Here is a 24,420-nt window from a genome sequence, read left to right as displayed (position 1 = left end):
ACGTGGCTGGGTCTTCCAGCATGACAATGATCCCAAACACACCGCCCGGGCAACGAAGGAGTGGCTCCGTAAGAAGCATTTGAAAGTCCTGGAGTGGCCTAGCCAGTCTCCAGACCTCAACCCCATAGAAAATCTGTGGAGGGAGTTGAAAGTCCGTGTTGCTCGGCGACAGCCCCAAAACATCACTGCTCTCGAGAAGATCTGCAATGGAGGAATGGGCCAAAATACCAGCTACTGTGTGTGCAAACCTGGTAAAGACCTATAGTAATCGTTTGACCTCTGTTATTGCCAACAAAGGTTATATTACAAAGTATTGAGTTGAATTTTTGTTATTGACCAAATACTTATTTTCCACCATAATTTACGAATAAATTCCTTAAAAATCCTACAATGTGAATTCCTGGATATTTTTTTCACATTCTGTCTCTCACAGTTGAAGTGTACCTATGATGAAAATTACAGACCTCTGTCATTATTTTAAGTGGGAGAACTTGCACAATCGGTGGCTGACTAAATACTTTTTTGCCCCACTGTATTTAAAATTTCTAAAAGTTCTTGACATTCTAACTACAATGGTAAAAATGAGAAATAAAAGTTTATTGCATTTGAAATGGTGTATTTGTAATATTATGACATTATCATTACATCAATGGTTAATTTGGTGTAAAATAAATTTTGACAGTAACATTGTTTATCTGCAATAATTTATGGGACAATATATCATCCAGCAAATGTTCTGGGGCCTCATTTATAAAGGCCGCTTCTGCACAAAACGGGTCCTGAAAGATGCGTACGCCACTTCCCACGCCAAGTTTATGATCTATAAAAATAAACTTTGCGGGAGAATGTGCATACCTGTAGGCAAACACTGAACCCTGCGCACGCACATTTTGTAGACGGGGAACCTGACGGAGCTGATTATGATGTGGAGAATTGAAGCCAGATTCATCTCATACATTTAATATCTTCAAAAATCAGACTTACAGATCCACATAATCATAAACAGCCAAGCTGCAGTGGTATAGATGTTTCTTTAGTGGAACATTACTACTGAGCGGTGGATAGAACTGTTGATTATCAATTGTGACAAAGTGTGTAACAATCAGTCTAATTTCAGAGTAAACACATAAATAGTGCGATGACAGCCGTGAGTAGAGCTGCAGTGTGGATGCCCCGGTGTTGTGTAAAAACTGATTCCTGTTCACGGGAGCGCACACTGCCTGGCTGTCTCCAGTCGCTGGGGACGTCTGTTCTAGTCCAGCTGCTTTTATTAGGATTTACAGCAATAACGTAGAAATATACTAAACTGTACGTACACAGTATAATTAAGTGAGTCTCTGGGAAAGTCTCATGCAAAAAAAAACCTGCAATTGAGATGATTTACCAATCGGTTAAATGTAAAATAAAGATATTTTTAGATTTTATATTGCTTATTTTATTATCATACATACGTGATACAGTTTAGTATATTTTTACGTAATGGATGTAAATCCTGATAAAAGCCACTCACAGTACAGTCATGCACACGTACTGCTGTTGGAGACAGATGACCTCCTCGTCACTCTCCGCCTCCAACTCTAGTGACTGAGGATAAAACACAAAGTCCACTGAGCCTTTTCACAAGTCCCTGTTCAAATATTTACATCATACATTTAATAAACAGATACAACTGAACTTTATCGGTCTGCTGTGGCTCCACCAAAATGTCTCCTTCCTTCTCCGTCACAACCATTAGGGCTGTTTTGGGGTCCAGCAGTGGGCTCTGGTGCTGCCCCCCATGGTGTCACTCTCCCCCATGATGTCATCCTCCTCTGGCCTCCACCTTCATATCCGATTCTTATTCTCCACCTCTGCAGTCACTGATCTCTCTGTAGCTCTCACACTATATAGCTGCCGATCGCTTGTTTTTCTTTTATTAGTGATTCCACTAGTATGACACCAAATATTATCATTCTCCTGACCTCCACCTCCTCAATAACTATTTCTCTCTCCGTAAAATTGCTTTTCATCGTCTTTTCTGTCAGGATTTAGCGTGAAATGCCAGCGATCAACAGGCTGATTGAGTTGCAAAATTATTGACGAGGCACTTTGCATGGACCATTTATGGTAGAAAGTGGGCGTGTTGAGGGCGGGGTCTGAACTCAACCTTCCAGGTGGACTGAGATCTATAAAAGGAAAGTGTGTGCAGTTGTGCCTACTCACGGTTTTATAGATCCGATTTTTTTGGAGCGCACGCCATTTTCTGCTTTTGGGCGCGCTTATATTTTTTGTAGGAATCCTACACAAGGTTTTATAAATGAGGCCCCTGGTCACCACGTTGGTAGTAACTAGTAGTTCTGCACATGCTCAGTACAGCCAATCAGAACAAAGTTTCCTCCGTGATGTCATGACTCGCAGTCCATCCTCTCCTGGACTTGGTACTTTTATTTTGACAGTCATCGTATTAACAATACAATTTAGTCGTTTTATTTTGAAAGTCACCGTAACAACAATCCAACTTGGTGGTTTTATCTTGACAGTCACCGTAATAATAATCCAATTTGATAGTTTTATTTTGACAGTGACCATAACAGTTGGTGTGACACCAGCTCTGCTATAAAATACTTCAGAATATGAGTTTGAAATGAATCCGTGCTGTTGAACAGAGGATCAAACTGACCTGAGGTTCAATCAGACTAAACTTCAAGTTTGAATTAATCGTTTAACTTATCAGTACCTGAAGAGTCGGGCTGAGCCGATCGACTGTCATCCATCACAAGAGGTGCTGAGGAGTCAATACCACCCCAATTACTATATCATTATGTTAGTATCTTAAAGTATCATATCAGGACTCAGTACCACTGTATATTTAAAACGTGAAAAACACGACGGGTTTGTGGCTCCAGATGGTCAACAAGTTTCTGTGGGACTTTAAACGCAGCAGCATTCAGATAATTCCTTCTTTAGAGGAAAAGAAGAAAAACGTACCCGAGCAGGTTTAACCAAAACATCAGACTGTGGTCACATGAGTAAGAAGATTTTCACATATTCTAAAAACATAATGCTTTCTTATCGGCACTGTCTCCATGTGCAAAAAAAGTTCCAAAACTAAATAATGTATTTAGCAATAAATAAAGTCCAGTGAATAAAGCCACAATAGGCAGACTGGTGGACTGTACTATGTACTGGACGTTTACTGGTGTGAGCTTCTCGTCGACTCGACCTGCTGCAGGCTGCATCACAGTGGGATGAGCCCGGCTGCATGGCTGCAGGTGTGAAACGCAGCATTTTACCGTGCACTCAAACGCATCTCCAACGCCTTCAGCAAAGCCTTTCAACCATGAGAGTGTGAGACACTCAACACAGAAAATTACAGACACAGAAATTACAGACATGAGCGGCTTAATGAATAATTCAGGAGCAACATCTGACAAAGAGCTGGTGTGAAGCTGGGAACCTCCACCCACAGCATCTCCACTCACCTTAACCCCGGCTGCTGCACAAGACTCACTGTGGCTGGCCGGCCGCTGAAAGCTGCTGGTTTTATCACTGGACTCCAAGTCAAAAAACCGTCTGGACCTTCTGGACATGCGAGACGTTTATCTTTGTCGAGCCAACATGGGAGAGATACAAAGACAATCTGCTCTCATGACCCTTCCACTGCCCGTCTGGAGGCTCGGCTTCACTAAGACACTTGTAAATCAACATTTTTATCTTATTTGTATGTTTTAAAGAGAGTCTTACTTCACAGCTGGAGGTGACGCTTAAATAAAAATGTTCTATGGTTCGTTAACTGGAATGTGCAACAGTTTGTGTGTGTGTGTGTGTGTGTGTGTGTGTGTGTGTGTGTGTGTGTGTATTAATTTTATTTGGTGGAAAAAACTCTCCCGATGTCAGAACGGTTGCATATCTCTGGTATACATGTTTCAATTCTTTAATTCAATTAACTTAAATGAATGATGAAACCTTTGAAACCATGATCATAATATTGTTCATGGATAAACAATATACTACACAGAAATGTATTACTACTGATTATGTCAATGATTGAGAACAAAATTGGTTATTATCACAATTATCATTGTTGTTGTTATTATTTAGCAAGCTGAAATGATCTAAAATACTCAGTTTTTACCCTGGGGGCATAAAATACATCTATATGTCAATTAAGACAAGGTGTTATAACGTTTCATGTAAGGGGAATAAGTTATAGTTATTTGGATGCCAGAAGTTTCATCCTTCTCATGTTTGAGTTTTCAGGTGTATTCAGTCGGACTTTTTGACAGAAAACTTTAAACTCTCAACGTTTTAATTGAAGTTAAGAGAAGACTTATTGCCCCTGACCTGCTTTATTTGCCCCAGCAGCTCGGGTTATTCCTCCCCGAAGCTCCACGGGAGATCAGTGTGTGTCTGAAACGTGAGCTTGAAGCTCCATTTGAGAAAACAACAAACGTGTCATTTTGAAGTGAATTCATTGGACTTCCAAACATCAGGAGGCATGAAGGCGGCGCCGTGGCGCTGCCCAGCCAACATGAATGGGAATGAGCAGTATTTAGCACATAAGAGGCCACAACAAAGAGTGAATAATTCATGCTCCTTCCCTGGCAGCACGTGGGGCAGATCCTCCACCACCGGGACACAGACAGAGGCAGTGAACTGCAGTCCTGCCACTTTTACACTCCTCTCATCTCTCTTTCTCCCACTATCTCCCCATCTTTCACCTCCTCTGCATCCGGCCTCACCCTGGCCTCCCTGGCCGTGTCCCCGGTGTCACTGAGCTGTGTGGCGACACATCGCGGCTCCTCTAGTGCCTGCTGAATTATGGAGAGGGTTTGGAGGCGATGGCATTAATGAAACATGCAGCCACATTTCGCAGCGGCGAGGGGCGACGTGTTGTTGCCGTGTGAATTATTCAGTCCCAAAATATCACAGCAACTATCACGCCAAGACTGGTGGCAAGAAGCCACCTGCCACCTTCCCCTGGTGTCTACACACCGCGGACACAAGGCCGGTGACAACAGCACGCTGCCAAAATACCACCACCGAAGTGACTTCACCCCGACGGCAAACATCAACAGAGTCAGCAGCCTGCCATGTCTTCAGACCCCAAGCAGCGTCTCTGTAACGCCACGTTAATCTGCAGCAAACTAGAACATTTCAACCATCTGCAGGAAACTGCAGATTCATACATTTCTGTCGAATAAAATTGAAATGTTTGCAGTTTGAATGTCATGGTACAAGTCCACTCAGTGTCTGTATGGAGAAATGTTGTCTGTGTATGCAGATGATGGTGTTGTAAATGTGAGGAAATGTTCACTTTGTTCAATTCTCACAAACACGCCGTCATTTCATCTAGTCACACGTCCTGTGGTATTCAGAAAAGTTTACTCAGAAACAGCGGCGTTTGAAAACTGTTGTTCTGTGGAAGAAGCTTTCAGAAAGTGTTCAGAGACTCACATCGCCGTTGTTGGGTTAAAAACAAGAACAGCTCAAATGCCACAGAAGTGTGTTGTTATCACTAGAAAAAAGCTGCAGCAGGGCCTTCACTGGAAATAACAACTGCTCTGTCCTGAAAGAAACATGCTGCTCAGGTAGAAAATAAACTAGGTATGTCTGGATCCACGATGTTACACTGCGAGCTGACACTAAAACAAAAAAATGTTTAAAAACATGCTGACATTACTACTGGATATACTAGTGATCCCAGTTTATAAGTCTCAATGTTTTAGCTGTTAATGTGATGGACTGTCCCCAGAAAGAAAAATGGAAACGCATCCTATGTGTGTTTTTGTTTCACATTTACATGGCAATGTTTTCAAAACGGTGCCCGTTTACACAGCAAAGGAAGAAACACTGAAAATGGTGTAGTTGGCATGCCAGCCCACTAGTTGGTGCTGTTGTTAGTTTCAGTACTGAAAGCACACACAAATGCAGCAGAGAGCAATGGGCTTTAAACACTAACAATGGGAGAACACGGACATTCTAGTGGACAGACCACCAAGTTGGATTGTTATTACGGTGACTGTCAAAATAAAAGTACCAAGTTCAAGAGAATATGGACTGGGAGTCATGACAACACGGAGGAAACTTTGTTCTGATTGGCTCTACTGAGCATGTGCAGAACAACTGGTTACTACCAACGTGGTGACCAGGAGCAGATTTTCAGAAAGGTTACGTTTTTCTTTTGTTTGCACAGAAACAAAGTGTTTTCAAAAAGCTCCACCTTGGGAAACGTTGTATTTTCAGAGGCTCGGAGCACCAAAAACAACAAAGGTTTTGTTTTCAATTGCAGTAGTTAGCAGGTCACAGCTGCTAATGACAGGCTAATTGTTTAAACCAATAGTAGTTTCTGAAAAAACTCTGACAGCTTTTGTATTTCTGAGCTGTGGGAACTCGGGATGAACGATATTATGAGAGCAGTGTTAACCAGGACAATAACCAAGCAGTTAAAGTTTGCAGCCTGACATTATTACGTCCATCTTCTCAACAGTTTCCACATCAAGCTCAGCTCCACTTCAAACAGCCTGACAGAAAGCAGTCAGCTCTGGAGGAGGGACGCTGCAGACAGACCACTCAGGCACCATTTAACATCAGCCTTTGAGTCTGACAATGTGAGCCTTCCTAAAAACGCCCAGCTTAGTCAAAGAGCAATAACCCTGAAGTTTCCACTGTAAAAACCCAAATAAAACATCAGCACTGATCCGCTACACTGGGCAGAGGCAGCGCCGACGAATAGCGTGGCCCCGGACAGACAGAAGGAGCCTGGCTGGTGCTGCGGACGCTGCTGTCCTCTGACTTTGATTTGACACGAGGCGGCCGAGCCCGGCGCCGGCTGGGGGCGTCCTCACGCAGACAGCGAGGCGACATCAACTAATGGCCCTTATCTCAGTCTGCTTTAAAAGCATCTTGTATTCCTCGCCATCTATTCACCTCCGTACACCAGCCTCTTTTTTTTTGTTTTTAATAAACCATCAGTGCCTCTCCTGTGGAGCAGCGGTCCCTCACTCAGAGAGGAGAGTGTGTGTGTGTGTGTGTGTGTGTGTGTGTGTGTGTGTGTGTGTGTGTGTGTGTGTGTGTGTGTGTGTGTGTGTGTGTGTGTGTGTGTGTGTGTGTGTGTGTGTGTGTGTCCAACACACTGGGTTTTGAGCATTAATGTGACAGGAGAGTTTTAGAGTCATTGCTGGGAAATGACAACAAACTTCTAAGGAAAACACATTCACTTGTTCACTGCATTAGCTCCACCTGTTCGCTGCAAAAAATAAAAAATAAAAAATAAAATAAAATCTCTAAAAATCCATCAAACAGCTACAAAGACCAGGTAAAAGAAGTGAAAGGTCTAATAAAACACCAGTGGTTCTCCAGGGTCCTTCTGTTGCACACATGCAGCATCAAGCAGACGGTTGTTAAATAAAGCATCAAAAATACTCAAGTTCTTTTAAAGCTGAAGCTTTTGTTTGACCATTATTTGGCATAAAGTGTTAAAACCGTGTCTACATGTTGGAAAGGTCACAGGTCTGATCTAGGAGCGCACACACACACACACACACACACACACACACACACACACACACACACACACACACACACACACACACACACACACACACACACACACACACACACACACACACACACACACACACACACACACACACACACACACACACACACACACACACACACACACACACACACACACACACACACACACACACACACACACACACACACCAGGCGGGACTCGGCGGCACCAGCGATGCCTCCACGGGCTCCAATTAATACCCCGACCCTTCATCTCCCCTCATCTTTCAGATTAAATATTCATGTCTGGGCTCAGAGGAGAGAGAAGGAGAGAGTAGGAGGCAGAAGGAGGCAGAAGGAGAGTCGACTCCGACGAGGCATCAATAATAAAGAAACATCCTGGGCTGGCCGTCCTGCTCTGCCACTGCTCAGCTCAGCAAAAGGAGGCCAAACCCAGAGTCTCACTCCTCAGCAGATACTGAGCCCACCGCCACAGGAATCCAGCCAGGTATCGCTGCACGGGACGGGACACACCCACACCAGCCCTGCTCACACGCCACGGGCAGGAAACTGCCAGCCGAGGGCACAACACAGCTGGAGTCGCCCTGCTGGGGACACAGTGTATGAGGGGGGCAGCAGAGACCCCGGGGTAACTGATCCAGAGCAAGACATTCAAATACTGAGAAATGAAGTGGTTTGAGGTATTTATGCAGAACTGAAATATACTCATGTTGAAGTTTTTACAGTAGTTTGTTTTCTTTTTGTGGGGATGGTGGAGCTGAAGCTCTCCAGTGATCCGATCAAAGAACCCAGGATATCTTTATGCTGGCTCTCGGTGACGATGCTGGTGCTAAATTCCCAAACCAAATGCTATGTGCCTGATCAAACTGCCTCATGATTAATGAGTTGATTTTGAGTTTAAATAGCAGATGAGTGGATTTTTTTACACAATGAAACAGGTTCAGACTTGATTTCCATCACGAGGAAGCTGAACGCCACCCTGAACACTGGAGTCATGTTCCAGGGTCACAAAGAGAAAGTCCATATTTCCAACAACACGTATGTTAATTGACCACATGTAATGTGTGTGTGTCGTGTGGACAAACACACACATCCACCCGGCCCTCCATAACTTGATGTGACAACTGAGCTGCAGCCACGTGATTTATTCATGAGCCAAAACGCATCCCAAACAAAGAGGGACAAAGTGTGTGTGAGTGTGCTCTCATTAAGTGAAAGAGGATCGGCCCTGTGAAGATGTCACCACCGAACAAGAACCTGACAAGCTCCTCTATTGATCAGCACTCATCTATTGTGACACGTGACACCACTGCTTCTGCACTCAGAAGAGAGAGCAGGACTCACACACAGTTAAAAATGTCCCTCCAAGTCTGCCCACGCCTCAAACTGAAGTGTAACCCGTGGTCTGCAGCGCCCCCCAGTGGCGAAACGTGGAGACCACAGCACCAAACAGCCCACCACTCTCTGCAACCAGGGATGAGGTGCAGGGTGGAGGTACAGGGTGGGGGTACAGGGTGGCACAGTGGTTTGCACTCTCACAACAGATCAAGACAGTTTGAAGCCAAAGGTCTGTGTGGACTGTGCGGTGTGTGTGTGTGTGTGTGTGTGTGTGTGTGTGTGTGTGTGTGTGTGTGTGTGTGTGTGTGTGTGTGTGTGTGTGTGTGTGTGTGTGTGTGTGTGTGTGTGTGTGTGTGTGGATTAACCACTAACACTTTAAACGGTCCAGCTGTGGCTCATTCATGAACTATTTGCAGTGTTCCCCAAAGGGTGGGCCGCAGCCCCCTGGTGGTCCATGGCGGTATGGCAGGTGGGCCATAACAAGTCATTTGCCATGAGTACATAAAAATGTATTGTATTACTGCGGAGATATACACAGATGAAAACCGATTAAATTTGGTGTATTTCTTCTCCGTCTCATACGTCAGTCAGGTTTGCCAACAATAAAGCTCAAGCACGTAGCATGACATGGGAGCAGTGTGAACGTTTCCACTGCGTGTGATGTGAATCAAGTTATTCCAGGTCAATGGATCAGTCCTGGGGGTCCTGCAGAGAGACCTGGGGTAAATCTGGGGTGTGCAGGGCAGTTTACCTTGTATGAGGGCAGGAAGCAGAGCACTCCTTTAGACATGAGCTGGCAGACGTGGAGCAGCAGCCCCCCCACCTCGTCCTGGAAGCTGAAGGTCTCTGTGTGCTGGAAGGTGCCACGCAGCTGTCGGCCCTGCGGTCCGCTGCCCACCGTGCCCACCCACACCTGGGGGGGGGCAGGAACAGCAACGCTAAACTGACTTGGTGAGACTGAGACACCTACTGGACAGACGAGGAACCACGGCTCATGTGAACAAAACTGCTTCAAAGCTTTGAAGGAGAGAAACATGAAGACCTCACTTTAATGCACCACCTCAAATCCCTCAGGAATTAAATGTATACTTTAAAAGAACTGCTTGGAGAATAGTTCAGATTATTGTCCTTTTTCTGCTTTAATCTATTTTGGCTGAACTATGTGTGACAACTTCAACGTGAATGTTTCTGTCAGCTGACGTCAAATAAACAAGTGAAGAGAAACTCAGATAAAACCAAACACATTTCACCATCTCTCCAGTCAAAACACTCCTGAAGGACTTTGTAACAGCAGATAATCTTTAAGAATGACCAAACTGGAAAAAGCTGAATAGACTTTCCTTCATGACGATGTGATACTACAAAATGACACAGAGACTAGAACTCACTGGACTTTTTGTGTTTACGGAGGCTTTCTGTGTTTAAACTCTGTACTTTCTGATAAATTTAATGAGCATCAGGTTCACTGACCAACTCCCATTCCTCCATCAACACATCCTTCACATCGTTTCTTAAATCTTTTTTTCATTTTCCAACCTTTCTAGTGATCTCTGATTATTTTGCCAGAAATAATTTGTATATTTCTGGGATTGGCCCTCTGGAAAGTTCAGAAACTTTGCTGAACATCAGAAGGGGTTAAATAATAGTGAACAATAAATACAAGAATAACATCTACTTTAATATCTCTTAGCCATTTTTCCATTTTATACAGTCTTTTCAATCCATTAAGTCACAACATATTGTGATGAAGGTTAAACTAACTTCAGCTCTGAGGAAAACTACCAAATAATCAATCATGTTCTCACCTGGGAGGTGTTGATGACGTGGTTGGCCTCCAGCTGGATGGAGAACTTCACCCCCAGTTCAGACGAGAAGGAGCCCATCGGGGAGAGAGTCCCTGAGGTCAGCACGATGCAGTGGACCACCCCGCTGAGGTCAGAGAACGCCTGGCGCGCGCACACACACACACACACACACACACACACACACACACACACACACACACACACACACACACACACACACACACACACACACACACACACACACACACACACACACACACACACACACACACACACACACACACACACACACACACACACACACACACACACACACACACACACACACTTAGATGGCAGCAATGTGAAGTGATGGAGTCAGATCCATGGTGTTCTGGGGGGTGGGGGTGGGGGTGGGGGTGTCCTCTCACCACAGCAGGGTTCAGGCACCAGAAGCTCAGCGTCAGCACTTCAGTCTTGACTCTGACGTTGTGGCGGTGTCGGTGGCGCCGGATGGCGAGGAAGCCCTGCGCATCAGGAAGATCCGGCGGGACCTGGTTGGTCCAGGTGTAGCTCTTCTGCAGCGCGACCCGGTAATCATCAGCAAACCTAGACAGACAGACAGACAGACAGACAGACAGACAGACAACTTTCTGATAAATTTAATGAGCATCAGGTTCACTGACCAACTCCCATTCCTCCATCAACACATCCTTCACATCGTTTCTTAAATCTTTTTTTCATTTTCCAACCTTTCTAGTGATCTCTGATTATTTTGCCAGAAATTATTTGTATATTTCTGGGATTGGCCCTCTGGAAAGTGCAGAAACTTTGCTGAACATCAGAAGGGGTTAAACACTAGTGAACAATAAATACACGATTAACATCTACTTTAATATCTCTTAGCCATTTTTCCATTTTATACAGTCTTTTCAATCCATTAAGTCACAACATATTGTGACGAAGGCTAAATTAACTTCAGCTCTGCAGAAAACTACCAAATAATCAATCATGTTAAACATTTCAGCCCTACACACACTATGACAGCTCCCGGAAGCAGAGACACGAGCACACGGCCTCTGACCTGCGGTTGTCCCTGTACAGGAAGTCCAGCACCATGAAGAGGTTCTTGAGGAAGGTGGAGGTGAGAGAGGTGATGGTGGGGACCTGCACCATGTCCTCTTTACCGTGAACCACTCCCACTCGCTCCTCCTTCTCCAGTACTGCCGTCAGGTTCTCCTGCAGCACACATCCATCACAGCTCTTCTTCACTTTTTAGACCCAAACTGCACAAGAGCTGCTAACAAGCTGTCATTTCCAGGGATTGCACTGTCATCCATCTATTTTTACCTTATTGGTGTTTCAGAGGATCTCTAACAATACTCCCATGAGAATAATATTTACATATTTATCTTCATTTGTCTGTACTTATTTCCCACCTTCATGGACTCTATGTTTGTTTGATCTGCAGTGTCAAGTATTCCTTATCTTTTCTAGTCTAACTGAGTGTGTCTGTTTTTTGTGTGTGAGTGGAGTTGGTTTGGTTGGATTGGGGGTGTTAACTTCATTCCGTGTCTGAATTTATATATATATATTACAAAAAAGAAAAAAGGACATGTCAATGACTGTACATACCTCTTGTACCATTTTGAAATAAAAAGAACAGTAAAAAAACAAAAAATAAAGGAAGAGCAGGAGAAAGATAGTTCATACATCAGCAGCAACTTCATCACCACAGATGTTTGGACCAGCAGAGTCAGCTCGATGTTGCTCAGTAGTTTAGCTGCTCACTGGATCAAGAGGAGTTTACTGCGAGCCGTGCTACATGCTACATGCTACAGAGTTTCAGGGCTAACCCACCAGCAATGCTACATGCTACATGCTAAAAGTGACTGAAGCCTGACTGATGCTGTCATTGCTCGGTCCCTCGGTCTCCAGTAGCTTAGCGCAGTGCGGACTGTAGACTGTTGGAGGTGACGTAGCGTCGCCATACACGCTGTGTGCAGGTAGTTCACCACAACACGGAGCTTTCGCACATCGTTTTCAAATGGAATATAAAAATTAGGCTTAAAGGCATTAACAAGTACTCGTACCGGTAGTTGGTTTCGGCAAGTAGCCTAAGGTTACTACTCGGACTCGTTCAAGTACTTGTGGTACCGGTGCGTTCCTGTTTCCTTTGAAAGAAATTTATTGAAACATGTCTTGAAGAATGTTGTTTTATTCTTAATTTGTTCTGTAAATTCTTTAAAATTGTTTATTAGTTTATTTTTCAGGGACCATGCACAGAAAACATTAATCTTAAAGAAAAGATGCTTTGTACCAGATTTACCCGTGGCTAGTTTCCATCTGCAGTCCCTAATTCAAGTTTTCAACTGAGTCCGGCTAAAAACCAACCGACAGGAAGGAATCTGAGACGAAGGACAGAGGAAGAACGAGTTGAAGACTTGTACCTTCAGAAGTTCGAATGTGTCCGCAGTGATTCCCAGGCCGTGAAAGATATCCAGGATTTCTTTTCCACTCCAGACTTTGCTGGCATTCTCGTAGCCGCGGTCCAACATCAGGACCTGGCTCTCCTGGATCCAGCTGCACAAACAGGAGTCAGCATGAGCTCACACTGAGCAGCAGACAGGATGAGGAACCCAGAGCAGGACTGACTTGATGAGACTGTAGCAGAGGTTCCTGAGCGGCTCGTGTTGGGAGGCTCTGATGTTGCTGTGGATCATCCCGTCCAGCTCATCTCGGGCCAGCAGCAGAGTGTTGTAGGTCAGCGTGCAGCTCGCGCTCTCCCGCGCACAGTCCTCGATGTTGTGAGCCTCGTCCAGCACCAAGATCTGCCCCGTCAGGTCGATGTCCATCTGAAGGAAACATGGACAGAAGGTAGCGGGAGATTCTTTACTCGTGCCAATGCTCCAGCACCTTCTCAGTGGAAGTGGACTCACGCTCTCTCGGATCATGGGGTCCAGCAGGTAGTTGTACGGGCAGAAGACGATGGAGGATGTAGCCATCAGCTCACGAGCAGCAAAGTAGGAACAGGAGCGAATCCGTCTTCCCAGTGAGACCAGGTCCTCGATGTCCCAGGCCTCTCGCAGGCCGTGGACCTGCTGCAGCGTATGCTGCTCCCGCATCCTCTGCACGCCGTGGTAATAACGGCAGGACCGGCCCTGTGCAGCACGCAGCAGGGAAACTATCAGGATCAGACTCTCACAACATGTTAGGGACAACTTGCTCAGTTTAGCTGGGGTCTGAATGAAATGTCCGACATATTGATCAAACACCAGCAGTCACGAAACCTTCTAACAGTTTGTCATGTGTCCATCATGTTGAACAGTCTGCAGTGATCTGAGAAACTTCACATCATGGTATCATAATATATCCCAGTTCACTGACTTCAAACTGTTTTCCCGAAGGACCCAGTTTTTTAACCACTGTACACCTCGGTGACCCTCCACCTCCACTGGTCCTCTACCCTTAATGAGTTTCTGTTCTCTGAGGATTCACTCTGTCAGGTTGGAAATCACTGTCCTAGTCCACACTGAAGTTGAATGTTGAACATATGCGGCAACCTGCAGTGCCAATAAGAATCTGGCTTCATGGAATAAAGGAAAACATGACGGGGGAAGAAGTTCCATATGGAAGAGAGCCGAGGTCAGCGCTGGTTTAACGTTACCAGCCCTTCTTTTTAGGTCCATTCAACATTGGTCTCTGGTTTCCTCTCTGAGAGACGTGAGAACATACATGTCCCGAACTGACAGTCAATGTGAATCCAGTGTGAAGAGACAGCCTCTCATGTAGTGAGCACTGATAACTCTGATTACTCTGAGACGCTCCACCCTGTAGCTCCAGGTGACAGCGTCACAGACTCTCTAGCCTTTGGACACAGTGATAACACCTCCTCCTCAAAGGGACGAGCTGAGCTGGGACCCTGGCGACACTGAAAGAGGAGTGGGGAGGATTACCGGGCGGCAGCCTGCTTCAGGAGCGCCTGCACGGCGTTCATCACCGCAAAAGCTGTTGTGACTGAAGACGATGTGTGTGTCTGAGCGTGGGTCGGCGTGTATGGGTACAGCGTGGTCACCTGACACAGAGAGGACTGGAGCCCGAGGCTCAGTAAGGTTACCACTGGGACACCCATTTTATATGACAAGGTGACACCGACACCTCCAGTGACAGCGTAATTGTGCTCATTACAGTAGGCGCCTCCACTTCAGAACAGTACAGGGAGTTACAAGTGTCTCATGTCGGTAACTCTGTGGTTCCTGACATTTCACCGTGTCAATAAGAGTCAACTTGACCAATTATGGATATTGTAGCAGGATAATTACTCCTCTCATTGTATACTTCAACAGCAGCTTGGTGTGGGTTTACACTGCTCGGTAATCCAGCAGTCGTATTGAGGGAACTCTTCAGAGGACAGGATGGTCTGATCACACACTAATACATTTGGAGAAAAGGATGCAATAAAGATGGACCAGCTGGAGTTACACAAAAGGACAGAATGTTTCTGCTGTGGCTGCTGCTCTGATTCCAACAAGAAAGAGTCAGAAAGAAATCCAAAATCCTCAAAGACAGAATTGACAGGATAGACTGGTGTCAGAGAAGCAGTACCGCGTGGTCCTCACCTCTTTGGCGTCCAGCAGCTCTTTGCAGCGTTCGTTGCGGTTGGAGAGAGGCGTCACTTCGGGGTTGACGCAGGTGTGATCTCTGCTGGATAAGATGGTCATGGGCACGCCGGAGTACGCGGTGCGCTTCAGCTCGTGTGTGATCTGAGTTATCTGTTTATGAGTTCGAGTGCCGAAGAAGATCTTCGGGATCCTCGCTCTGCCATCTTTGGCTTTGTCCTTCACACCGTCTCTGGCTGCAGCACACGGGCACAGAGAGCACGGTTCAGCCGCCTGCACACACACACACACACACAAGCAAATATTAACAAGCATGAAACCCTGCAGCCTCTGTCCCACAACATCTGTCAGAGAGATTTTATAGGAAAGTCTTTCAAGACATAATTCCATAAATTTCTTGTGCTAAAGCTGCATTTCAACCAAAAGCACCAGGGACCTTCAGCTCCAGGTACTAAAACGGATCCTGGGCCAACTTGCTGCCTGCTTTTCCACCACAATCTGAAGTCCCTGGAGGACCAAGTCCATCAGGCAGTGACTGTTAATGAACCACACCTTTGTGGGGGAAGGGGGGGGCAAAAAAGGTCATACCATTAAAACAATGGCGATCCATTGTACACATCAAATTGTCTCTGATGGAGCTTCAGTAGAAACACTGAGGAAAACCTGTACCTAGATGAGTCATCATAACAAGACGAATCCAAAGACACAGAAATGTGATCACAATGTTGATAAATAAATGTAAAAGCATTTAGCATAGTAACTATTTTAAAAATGGAGGCTCAAGTACAACACAACCGGTATCCATTCAATCAGATATCTTCAGTAGGGATGCATCGATGCCGATACCGGTATCAGGTCCGATACTGTATGGAATACTTGTACTCATAAAAGATCCCTAATGCAACCTGTCGAGTATAACCCGGCATCAGCAATGTCAGGATGTACGCTGATGGGACGAGCGATGTCTGCAGCTTGACTGTAAATTATTTGGACAAAATATCAAGAGAAGCTTCACAGCAACTCGTAGCCTTCACATATTGTTTGTATACAGAGTATGGATGAGGCTTTATGGCATTTAATAAGTACTCATATTGTACTCTGTATCAGTAAGTAGCTAAAGGTTAGCACTCATACTTGTACTTTGATAAGCAGTACTGGTGCACCTGTAGAACACACAGATGCACAACAGATATAAAAAAACATGCAAACTTGCCAGAAACACTTTTAAATGTTATGAAGAGTCTATATGACTCCAGACATAGAAAAGTACTCAAACACAAATAAACGATGTAAAAACGATGCAAAATGACCACAAAGAAACAAAACAGACATAATCTTGACGGTCAAATCATCATGTCTCCTCTCCAATGAGAAACATGTAATTAAGACGCCAGGCTCCCTGTCCACTGCTGGACGTGGACGAGCTCTTGTACAGAATCAGGATCCAGAGGGAGCTGCTCTCTATTATGCGAGGCGTGTGACAGACTCTGCAGCCTCTTTACAAAGAGCAGAGAGAATCTGTATCGAGACACGAGGCGTCCCGTCACTCTGCACCAGGTGACCTTTCCTGGCTCTGAAAGACGAGAGCCCGCCATTGTGGAGGCTGAGAAAATCTAGCTGCTTCATAATTGGCTGTCCGGTGACGTGCTGGATTCTTCTTTCTCCAGCACCCGCAGGTGAAGTGTAGCCGGCGACGCTTATGAAACCGATCCTGCGTATGTGTCGAGCTCTTTTAAGTGGTGCAGCCTCAGACCTGTTCTCCATGTGAACGTGTTGGCTGACCTGTTGTCAGTCAGAACCCACCCTGTGGTCCCACAGAGGACGGACAACGTCTCGTCTTCAGGAAATAAAATATCTATGAAAGGAGTTTCCTGAGTGAGGAAGCAGCAGTAACGTCGACTTATCGACCAGAAGTCAAACCAGTTCAGTCTGCTGAGGGGAAGACGTGTCTCCAATCGGAAGAGATTCAGTCACACACCAGGACCCTGAATGTTTTAAACTGATGTCGTACTCATGTCGGGCCACTAGTTATTGTTTTTCTTAGTTTTTGTTTTTATCAGAATGGAAATGTTATTGTTGAAATACAGAGCGGAGAGGATTTCACTGCTCTATGCAGGATGAGACTCCAAAAATCCAAAGTCAAGTAATTTGCTGCAGTTTCAGAAGTATTTATGGTTTTCTCACTGTGTTTTTGACTGTAAATTTCAACTAACTACCTCCATGTAGGAAACATTTGGAGATGTATGGATTTTAGAGAAAATCATGCTTGTAAACTGGTGCTCCGTCAGAATGGTCTGCATGTGGCTGCTGAACTAAAATCAATTTGACTCTAAGACACGAAAGAATTTCAAATGATAGGTTAAACCTACAGCAAAGCTGAAAATGACAAAAGTGAACTACTACTACTACTACTACTACTACTACTATCACCTAAAACATAGAAATCAGTTCAACCTGGATCTATTTTCCCAAATAGTCATGTGACTCAGCGTTTCAAGTGAGGGAATGTATGTGTTTGCATTTTCGTTTCAGAAAAGGTTAAAGTCTCAATGGCAAAGTTCTCAAAAAGATATCCGTTTACACGTAAATGGCACGATGTAGTTTTCATGTTGGTCCACTAGTTGGTGCTGTTGTTAGTTGTAGTACTGAAAGCACACACACACACACACACAGCAGAGAACAATGAGCTCTAAACATTAACACTGGGAGAACATGGACCTTCTAATGGACAGACCACCAAGTTAGATTGTTATTACGGTGACTGTTAAAATAAAACTATCAAGTTGGATTGTTATTACAGTAACTGTCAAAATAAATCTACCAAGCTGGATTGTTATTACGGTGACTGTCAAAATAAAACTACTAAGTTGTATTGTTATTACAGTGACTGTCAAAATAAACCTATCAAGTTGGATTGTTATTACGGTGACTGTCAAAATAAAACTACCAAGTTGGATTATTACGGTGACCATCAAAATAAAATGAATAGGTCCCAGGAGAAGATGCAACACGATTAATTCCTGAATCGTCTACAAATGACTGGACTGATTCCTTGGAAGAATGGCTGGTATGTGATATGAGGCGGTGAAACTTATCGTGGGATCAGAAGGTAGCACGCCTGATGACAGACGAGCGGCTCCAGTTTCCCGCCGGCTCAGATTTTCCGAGCATGTTTGCCCATCAAATATTACAAAGTGTGATGGAGTGGCGGCGGAGAGGCCCTCAGAGAGCCGCCTCGCAGCGCTAAGCGGGATAAGGAGCCCTGAGCCCAGGTGAAAAACAAACAGAGGTGCTGCGGGGCCCCATCACAGCTCCGGTTACCTTTCTCCTCTGGAACAGTTACGCTCCGCAGCCCGGGCTCTGGGCCGATCACCTTACCTGCTGCTGCACGTTAAAAAGAGCCTCCAAATATCCTGGCCGAGATGGCCAGTAATCACTTATTCATTGGGGGGTGGTGGTGTCGGGGGGTGGGGGGTTGGTGAATAGGGGCCTTGTCAAAAGCTGCAGCAGGAAACAGCTGACACAGGAGGATCCTTTTACGAAGCTGCCTTCCGAGATGCCAGGACAACCAGGTCTGAAGCCTGGCCCCTTAGCCCGGACCAGACACCCCCTGGAAAGGAATGCAGATCACTTGGGGGGGGGGGGGGGGGGGGGGGGTAACGGCTCTGCTCCCAACCACAACACCACCTCTGCCTCTGTCAGCATACCATTTACAGCATCCTCCCCTTCACACAAACCAACCACCCACAAACTTCACCGCATTCACAGGGTGAGAACAGGTCCCGAAAGGTCCCGACAGGTCCCTCCAAGACACAGGTCTCTCCAGGACCCTCCAGGTTCCTCGGTGGGCCAGGTTTCCTGGTCTTCCTCCTCTCACAGGTGTACGTGTCACAGCAGCTGACAGCCCAGAGGTCAGCGGTGTTACTGAACACCTCTGAATCTTCACAGGTAGGCTTCTATTGCCATCCTGACTGCCAACACCTGAGAGATGGAAATCTCACACCCCGGGGGGCCAGGATGAGGGCACCCGGGGCCCCAGGGGGCCGGGCAGAGGGCACCCAGGGCCGTGGAGCACCAAGGTATCACTGGCGCCTCTCACTGGACACCAATTTGCTCCTCATTCCAGAGTTTTCCAGAGCCTGAAATCAGCTCCAATAAGGGTGGGTTTCAATCGTTCATACCTGGGAAGACATGACTACCCCCCCCGCCCGCCCCCGATAGGACCGGTAGCACAGGTAGGGGCGCTGGCACATATCTGCCCTCTGAAGCACCTGTTTATCCCTCGGGCGCAGTCACCAGCGGGTGAACCCCATTCAATATTTATCCCGTGGCTTTCACAGATCAGCGGCCCAGGCGAGGCAAACCCTCTTAATTAAAACTGGAGCTTCCTTCAAAGGGCCCATTCAGGCCGTCAGTCAGCGCCGGCGGGACAAAGGAGCCCGGGTCATGTAGCTGCAGGGAAACCAGAGCCCCACTTCACTTTCCCTCCTCCTGTTGTTCCACCTCCCTCCATCCCAGCTGCACACCTGCAGCAGGTTCAGGTGCAGCAGAGAGTTTGGGGCTCTACAGACTCACTGCACAGGCAGGTGAGCAGTGTGAGGGTCTGGATCCTGCAGAGAACTCCCACACCTGGATCATTCAGCAGACTAGAGGCCCAGACCCCCCAGACCACCCAGACCGGCTGCAACACACAACAACACAACTTCTCACAGCCACGGCAAAACAAACATGCAGCAACTTCCAAAGTGACATTTACTTCTGAAGGCCGTCACAATAATCTGGATCCACACTCAGAGTATTTAGTGTGAAACTGAACCTCTTCAGCTGCAACACCAACTGGGCTTCGTGAAAACTCCAGGAACATTTCAGCTCCATATCCTCAAGGCTTGATATAAAACACTTTCAAGGATTCCAACACTGACCAGAGGACTCCAACCTTTATGAGCAAAGGAGCCATTTCTGCTGGAGTCCCACCAACATCCACTTAAAGCCACAGAACAACTTTAAACAGCCAATAAAAATAAGTGTTGCGTAGAACTCTGCTGACTGACAAACCCGAGGTTTATGATGAACTTATAAAAGTGACAACTTTAAACAAGAACCAGTGACGTTAGTTTCAGCAAGTTGAGCCAAAAGCAGTTTTAACCATTTCAACTGGACTTCTTGCTCATTTCTTTTTACAAACCAAACATTGTGAACATACACACTTTTTAACTACTTTTTTTAAATATAGGTTGGTTGTGAAGAATTAACACTAAATAAATAACAGGATTAATTAGTCAGTTTAACCGAGGACAAAATGTTTAGAGGAATATTGATGATTTGAGTAGTTTGAACAAAGCGCTCCAGTCCTTTTCTCCAAACGTGGTGGGAAGCTTCACGTCCTAGAAGCTCATGACGGTTAAACAAGTCAACAGACGCTCGCAGCAGTGGGACTCGTGAACACCGGATGTTCTCAACGCAGAAAACAAAAACCAACCAGCCGCGTCCACCTGAGCAGTCTGAGCTGAGAAAGACTAAACTATGAACAGGACTGAGCTTTGCTCTCTTGTCATGAAGCTTATTGACCATGAATCATTGGGAAGTCTGTTTCTCTCCATTTCACATGTTGCTTCATTTGTAAGAAACATGAATTTGTGGAATGAGCAGCAGAGCTCAGTATGAGGCTGAACCCATGAAAAATGTTTTCAATTTTCAAAAGAAGTAGACAAGAAGCTCATGTTTAAAAAATATATTTGAAGAGCAGTCAAAAATGAAATCCCTTTTTTCTAAATAAATATGAAAAAATAAGAGCAGAGCTGCTGGAACCCGACTGGAGGAGATGGAACCAGCCAGTTGAACTAATACGGAAAAGAGCGTTCCTCCCGTTTGCAGTTTTATACGATATGATATTGAAATAATAAACATTTTAAGAAAAATATGTGAATTGTTTTGTTCAGCAGTGGTTGTTGAATCAGACGACATCGTTGGATTCCTCACTCTGGTTCAGCCTCCGTTCACATAATGTCAAGTGAAAACGCAGCGGTTTTGCATTTTTGTTTCAGAAAAGTTTTACGTTTCCACAGGAATGACAGAAACACTAGAAACGATGTACTTCTCATGTTGGTCCACTAGTTGGTGCTGTTAGTTTTAGTAGTGAATCAATGAGCTCTAAACATTAACACTGGGAGAACACGGACATTCTAGTGGACAGACTACCAAGTTGGATTGTTATTATGGAGACTGTCAAAATAAAACTACCAAGTTGGATTGTTATTACGACTATCAAAATAAAACCACCAAGTTGGATTGTTATGACGGTGACTGTCAAAATAAAACTACCAAGTTGGATTGTTATTACGACTATCAAAATAAAACCACCAAGTTGGATTGTTATGACGGTGACTGTCAAAATAAAACTACCAAGTTGGATTGTTATTACGACTATCAAAATAAAACCACCAAGTTGGATTGTTATGACGGTGACTGTCAAAATAAAACTACCAAGTTGGATTGTTATTACAGTGACTATCAAATTAAAAGTACCAAGTCCCAGGAGAATATGGAGTGGGAGTCAAGACACTCTGGAGGAAACTTTGTTCTGATTGGCTCTACTGAGCACATGCAGAACTACTAGTTACTACCAATGTGGTGACCAGGACCAGGACCAGGACCAGGACCAGCATTTCGGAGCCCGAATGTTTTTGAAAAGTTCCACCTTAAGAGCCACAAACACAGTTTTGCGTTTTCACTTGAAAAGGTTGTAAACAGGGACTCCGTACTAGAGGGGCCTCAGTGAGAACCTTCCTGAGACTGTTGACGGCTCATTCCAAAGACTGATGTGAATAATAGTGAAAAGAGTGTAATCCAGTCTGATGAGTCATTTCTCCACAAACACACACAAAATGGTTGCTGCTGAGTCAGCAGATGTTACGAGGCTGTCTGTGTTTACTCAGCAAGGACGTTGTTTATGATGAGGAGGCACAGTGGTGAGGACAGACACAAAGCCTGACTGGTGCTTTCTTTCATCACGGAAATGAACACTTGTATGGATATTTGAATGTAACAGGAAGTGTGGAATCAGACCACATATCATTGAAGCAGGTCCTGTGGAGCCTCTGCACTGCAGCTTCAGCAACATGACTGAATCTCACACACACACACACACACACACACACACACACACACACACACACACACACACACACACACACACACACACACACACACACACACACACACACACACACACACACACACACACACACACACACACACACACACACACACACACACACACACACACACACACACACCTGACATTTGTGAGTGCACGCTGCCCCCCAGTGGTGGGTGTGACTGCACAGCGGTTGAGGGGCCACAGACAAAAATATGACCCCACACATAAAATCACAAACTAATCATCTATAAATACCAACAACTCCAATACTTTACCTCACTTTTAGTACCAAAAATATAAGTACACTTTAAAATGTAATACTTTGATTGTTCTTTTTTCACAACTCTACAATGACTTGACATTTAGATGCTCGTTAGACTCAAACTGTTCAGTCCGGTGGAGAAAAAAACAGCCACTTTTATTGAAAAGTTGCAGGTAAAATTTCTCATTTCAACACTTTGGCCTCATTTACACAAAACTCATCGTTTTTCCATTATAGTTTGATAAAATGTTAAGTTTATACAGCAACATTCTGAAAATTATGTTTTGACTGCAACGACAAAAACGCTGAAAATGGTGTAGTTAGCATGTTGGTCCACTAGATGGTGCTGTTGTTAGTTTTCGTACTGAAAGCACACACACATGCATACAGAGAGCAATGAGCTCCAAACATTAACAATGGGAGACTGCGGACATTCTAGTGGACAGACAACCAAGTTGGATTGTTATTACGGTGACTGTCAAAATAAAACTACCAAGTTGGATTGTTATTACAGTGGCTGTCAAAATAAAACTGCCAAGTCCAGGAGAATATGGGCTGGGAGTCAAGACACCACAGAAGAAACTTTGTTCTGATTATCCAAAACGCAGATCGTGGACCAAATGTGGCCTGATGACAAAGTGTAGAAATGACAAAGAAATCATAAATACCATTTGTTTTAAGGAACTGCTGTTCCTCATTAATCTACCGGAGGTCCGACAGTTTCAGTACAAGTGGAGGTTGTAATGCAACGCTGAACATGAGAACCAAATCTGCTTACACATAGAAAAGTCACATTTGTTCTCTTATTCCACTGATTGAAAGCTTCATGTCGTAACTATTCATGATTATATGAAAACACTATGGAGAACCGTTAAAACCCCTCATGAACTGACCACTGAACCACACTTCTCTTTACTAACAGCACCGAGGGGTAAAGTTAACATTAAATGCAGTGAGGATGTTTGTTGTCGGCAGTAACAAATGTGTTTTCTTGACATTCTTGAAGTTTCACCTACGATTTGAGACACTTCATGACATCCGTAAGCCTTTGCTTCACCAAGTTTAAAATGTTTAAAGACTGAGAGGATCCCGTCTGTTGGAGACGCAGACAAAAACCCTGTGACGATGATGATGATCAGGACCAGAACCCCTGGACACGAGACTCTGGGTCGTACTCACACAGCTGGCGGAGGACTCGCTCCGGCTGTGAGGAGCTGGCGGCTGATCGTCCACCTCGTCGTCTATGAAGACCACTCCCCTCTCCAGGTGCTTCTTTTTACAGCTCTGAGGGAAACGCAGAGGATCACATCATCAGCCAAAACATTGAGCCCACGGACAGCACCACTCACTCAGACACGCGGCAGGCAGCAGGTAAACGCCTCGTCTTCATTTGACGTGTGAGAAGCAGGAAAATGGACAAGTGGAGGGTTGGAACATGTTTAACAGGAGGGAACATGTTGGCTCCCAGAAAAACTGCACCGTTTGTCAGGTGTTGATTCAAAAACAGCCCAAAAATCAGTAAATACGGGAGAAGTGTTAAAGGTGTGGCCCGCAGGCCAAAGCCGACCAGTACAAGCAGGGGTGACGAACACATTTCAGTTCAGACCCCACTCCCTCCCCGGCAGACTGGACTGGTCAAATACTGACATTATTAGTTTAGTTTACTTCACTCATGATAAAAATAATGAAAAAACCAAAGTCAATACAATGCACAACAAGAGCTCACAAAGCAATACA

At 45.1% G+C, this 24,420-nt stretch overlaps 1 protein-coding gene across 1 annotated transcript in view; it reads right to left on the bottom strand.

Moving 5' to 3' along the window:
* brip1 (BRCA1 interacting helicase 1) overlaps nt 1–24,420 on the bottom strand; it is a 52,432-nt gene that overhangs the window by 23,546 nt on the left and 4,466 nt on the right. The window contains exons 6-14 of the mRNA XM_080460219.1: nt 23,863–23,967; nt 15,263–15,535; nt 13,583–13,804; nt 13,299–13,498; nt 13,094–13,226; nt 11,728–11,882; nt 11,075–11,252; nt 10,665–10,805; nt 9,611–9,772 (exon numbers count right to left, since the gene is read on the bottom strand). Coding sequence (XP_080316345.1) covers nt 9,611–9,772; nt 10,665–10,805; nt 11,075–11,252; nt 11,728–11,882; nt 13,094–13,226; nt 13,299–13,498; nt 13,583–13,804; nt 15,263–15,535; nt 23,863–23,967 — 1,569 coding nt within the window. The remainder of the gene's footprint in view (nt 1–9,610; nt 9,773–10,664; nt 10,806–11,074; nt 11,253–11,727; nt 11,883–13,093; nt 13,227–13,298; nt 13,499–13,582; nt 13,805–15,262; nt 15,536–23,862; nt 23,968–24,420) is intronic.

Source organism: Lipophrys pholis (genome assembly GCF_963383615.2).
Source record: "Lipophrys pholis genome assembly, chromosome: 3".
NCBI classification, from domain to species: domain Eukaryota; kingdom Metazoa; phylum Chordata; class Actinopteri; order Blenniiformes; family Blenniidae; genus Lipophrys; species Lipophrys pholis.
The sequence above is the reverse complement of the archived record's forward strand: the minus strand, read 5'-3'. Positions and strand labels throughout refer to the sequence as shown.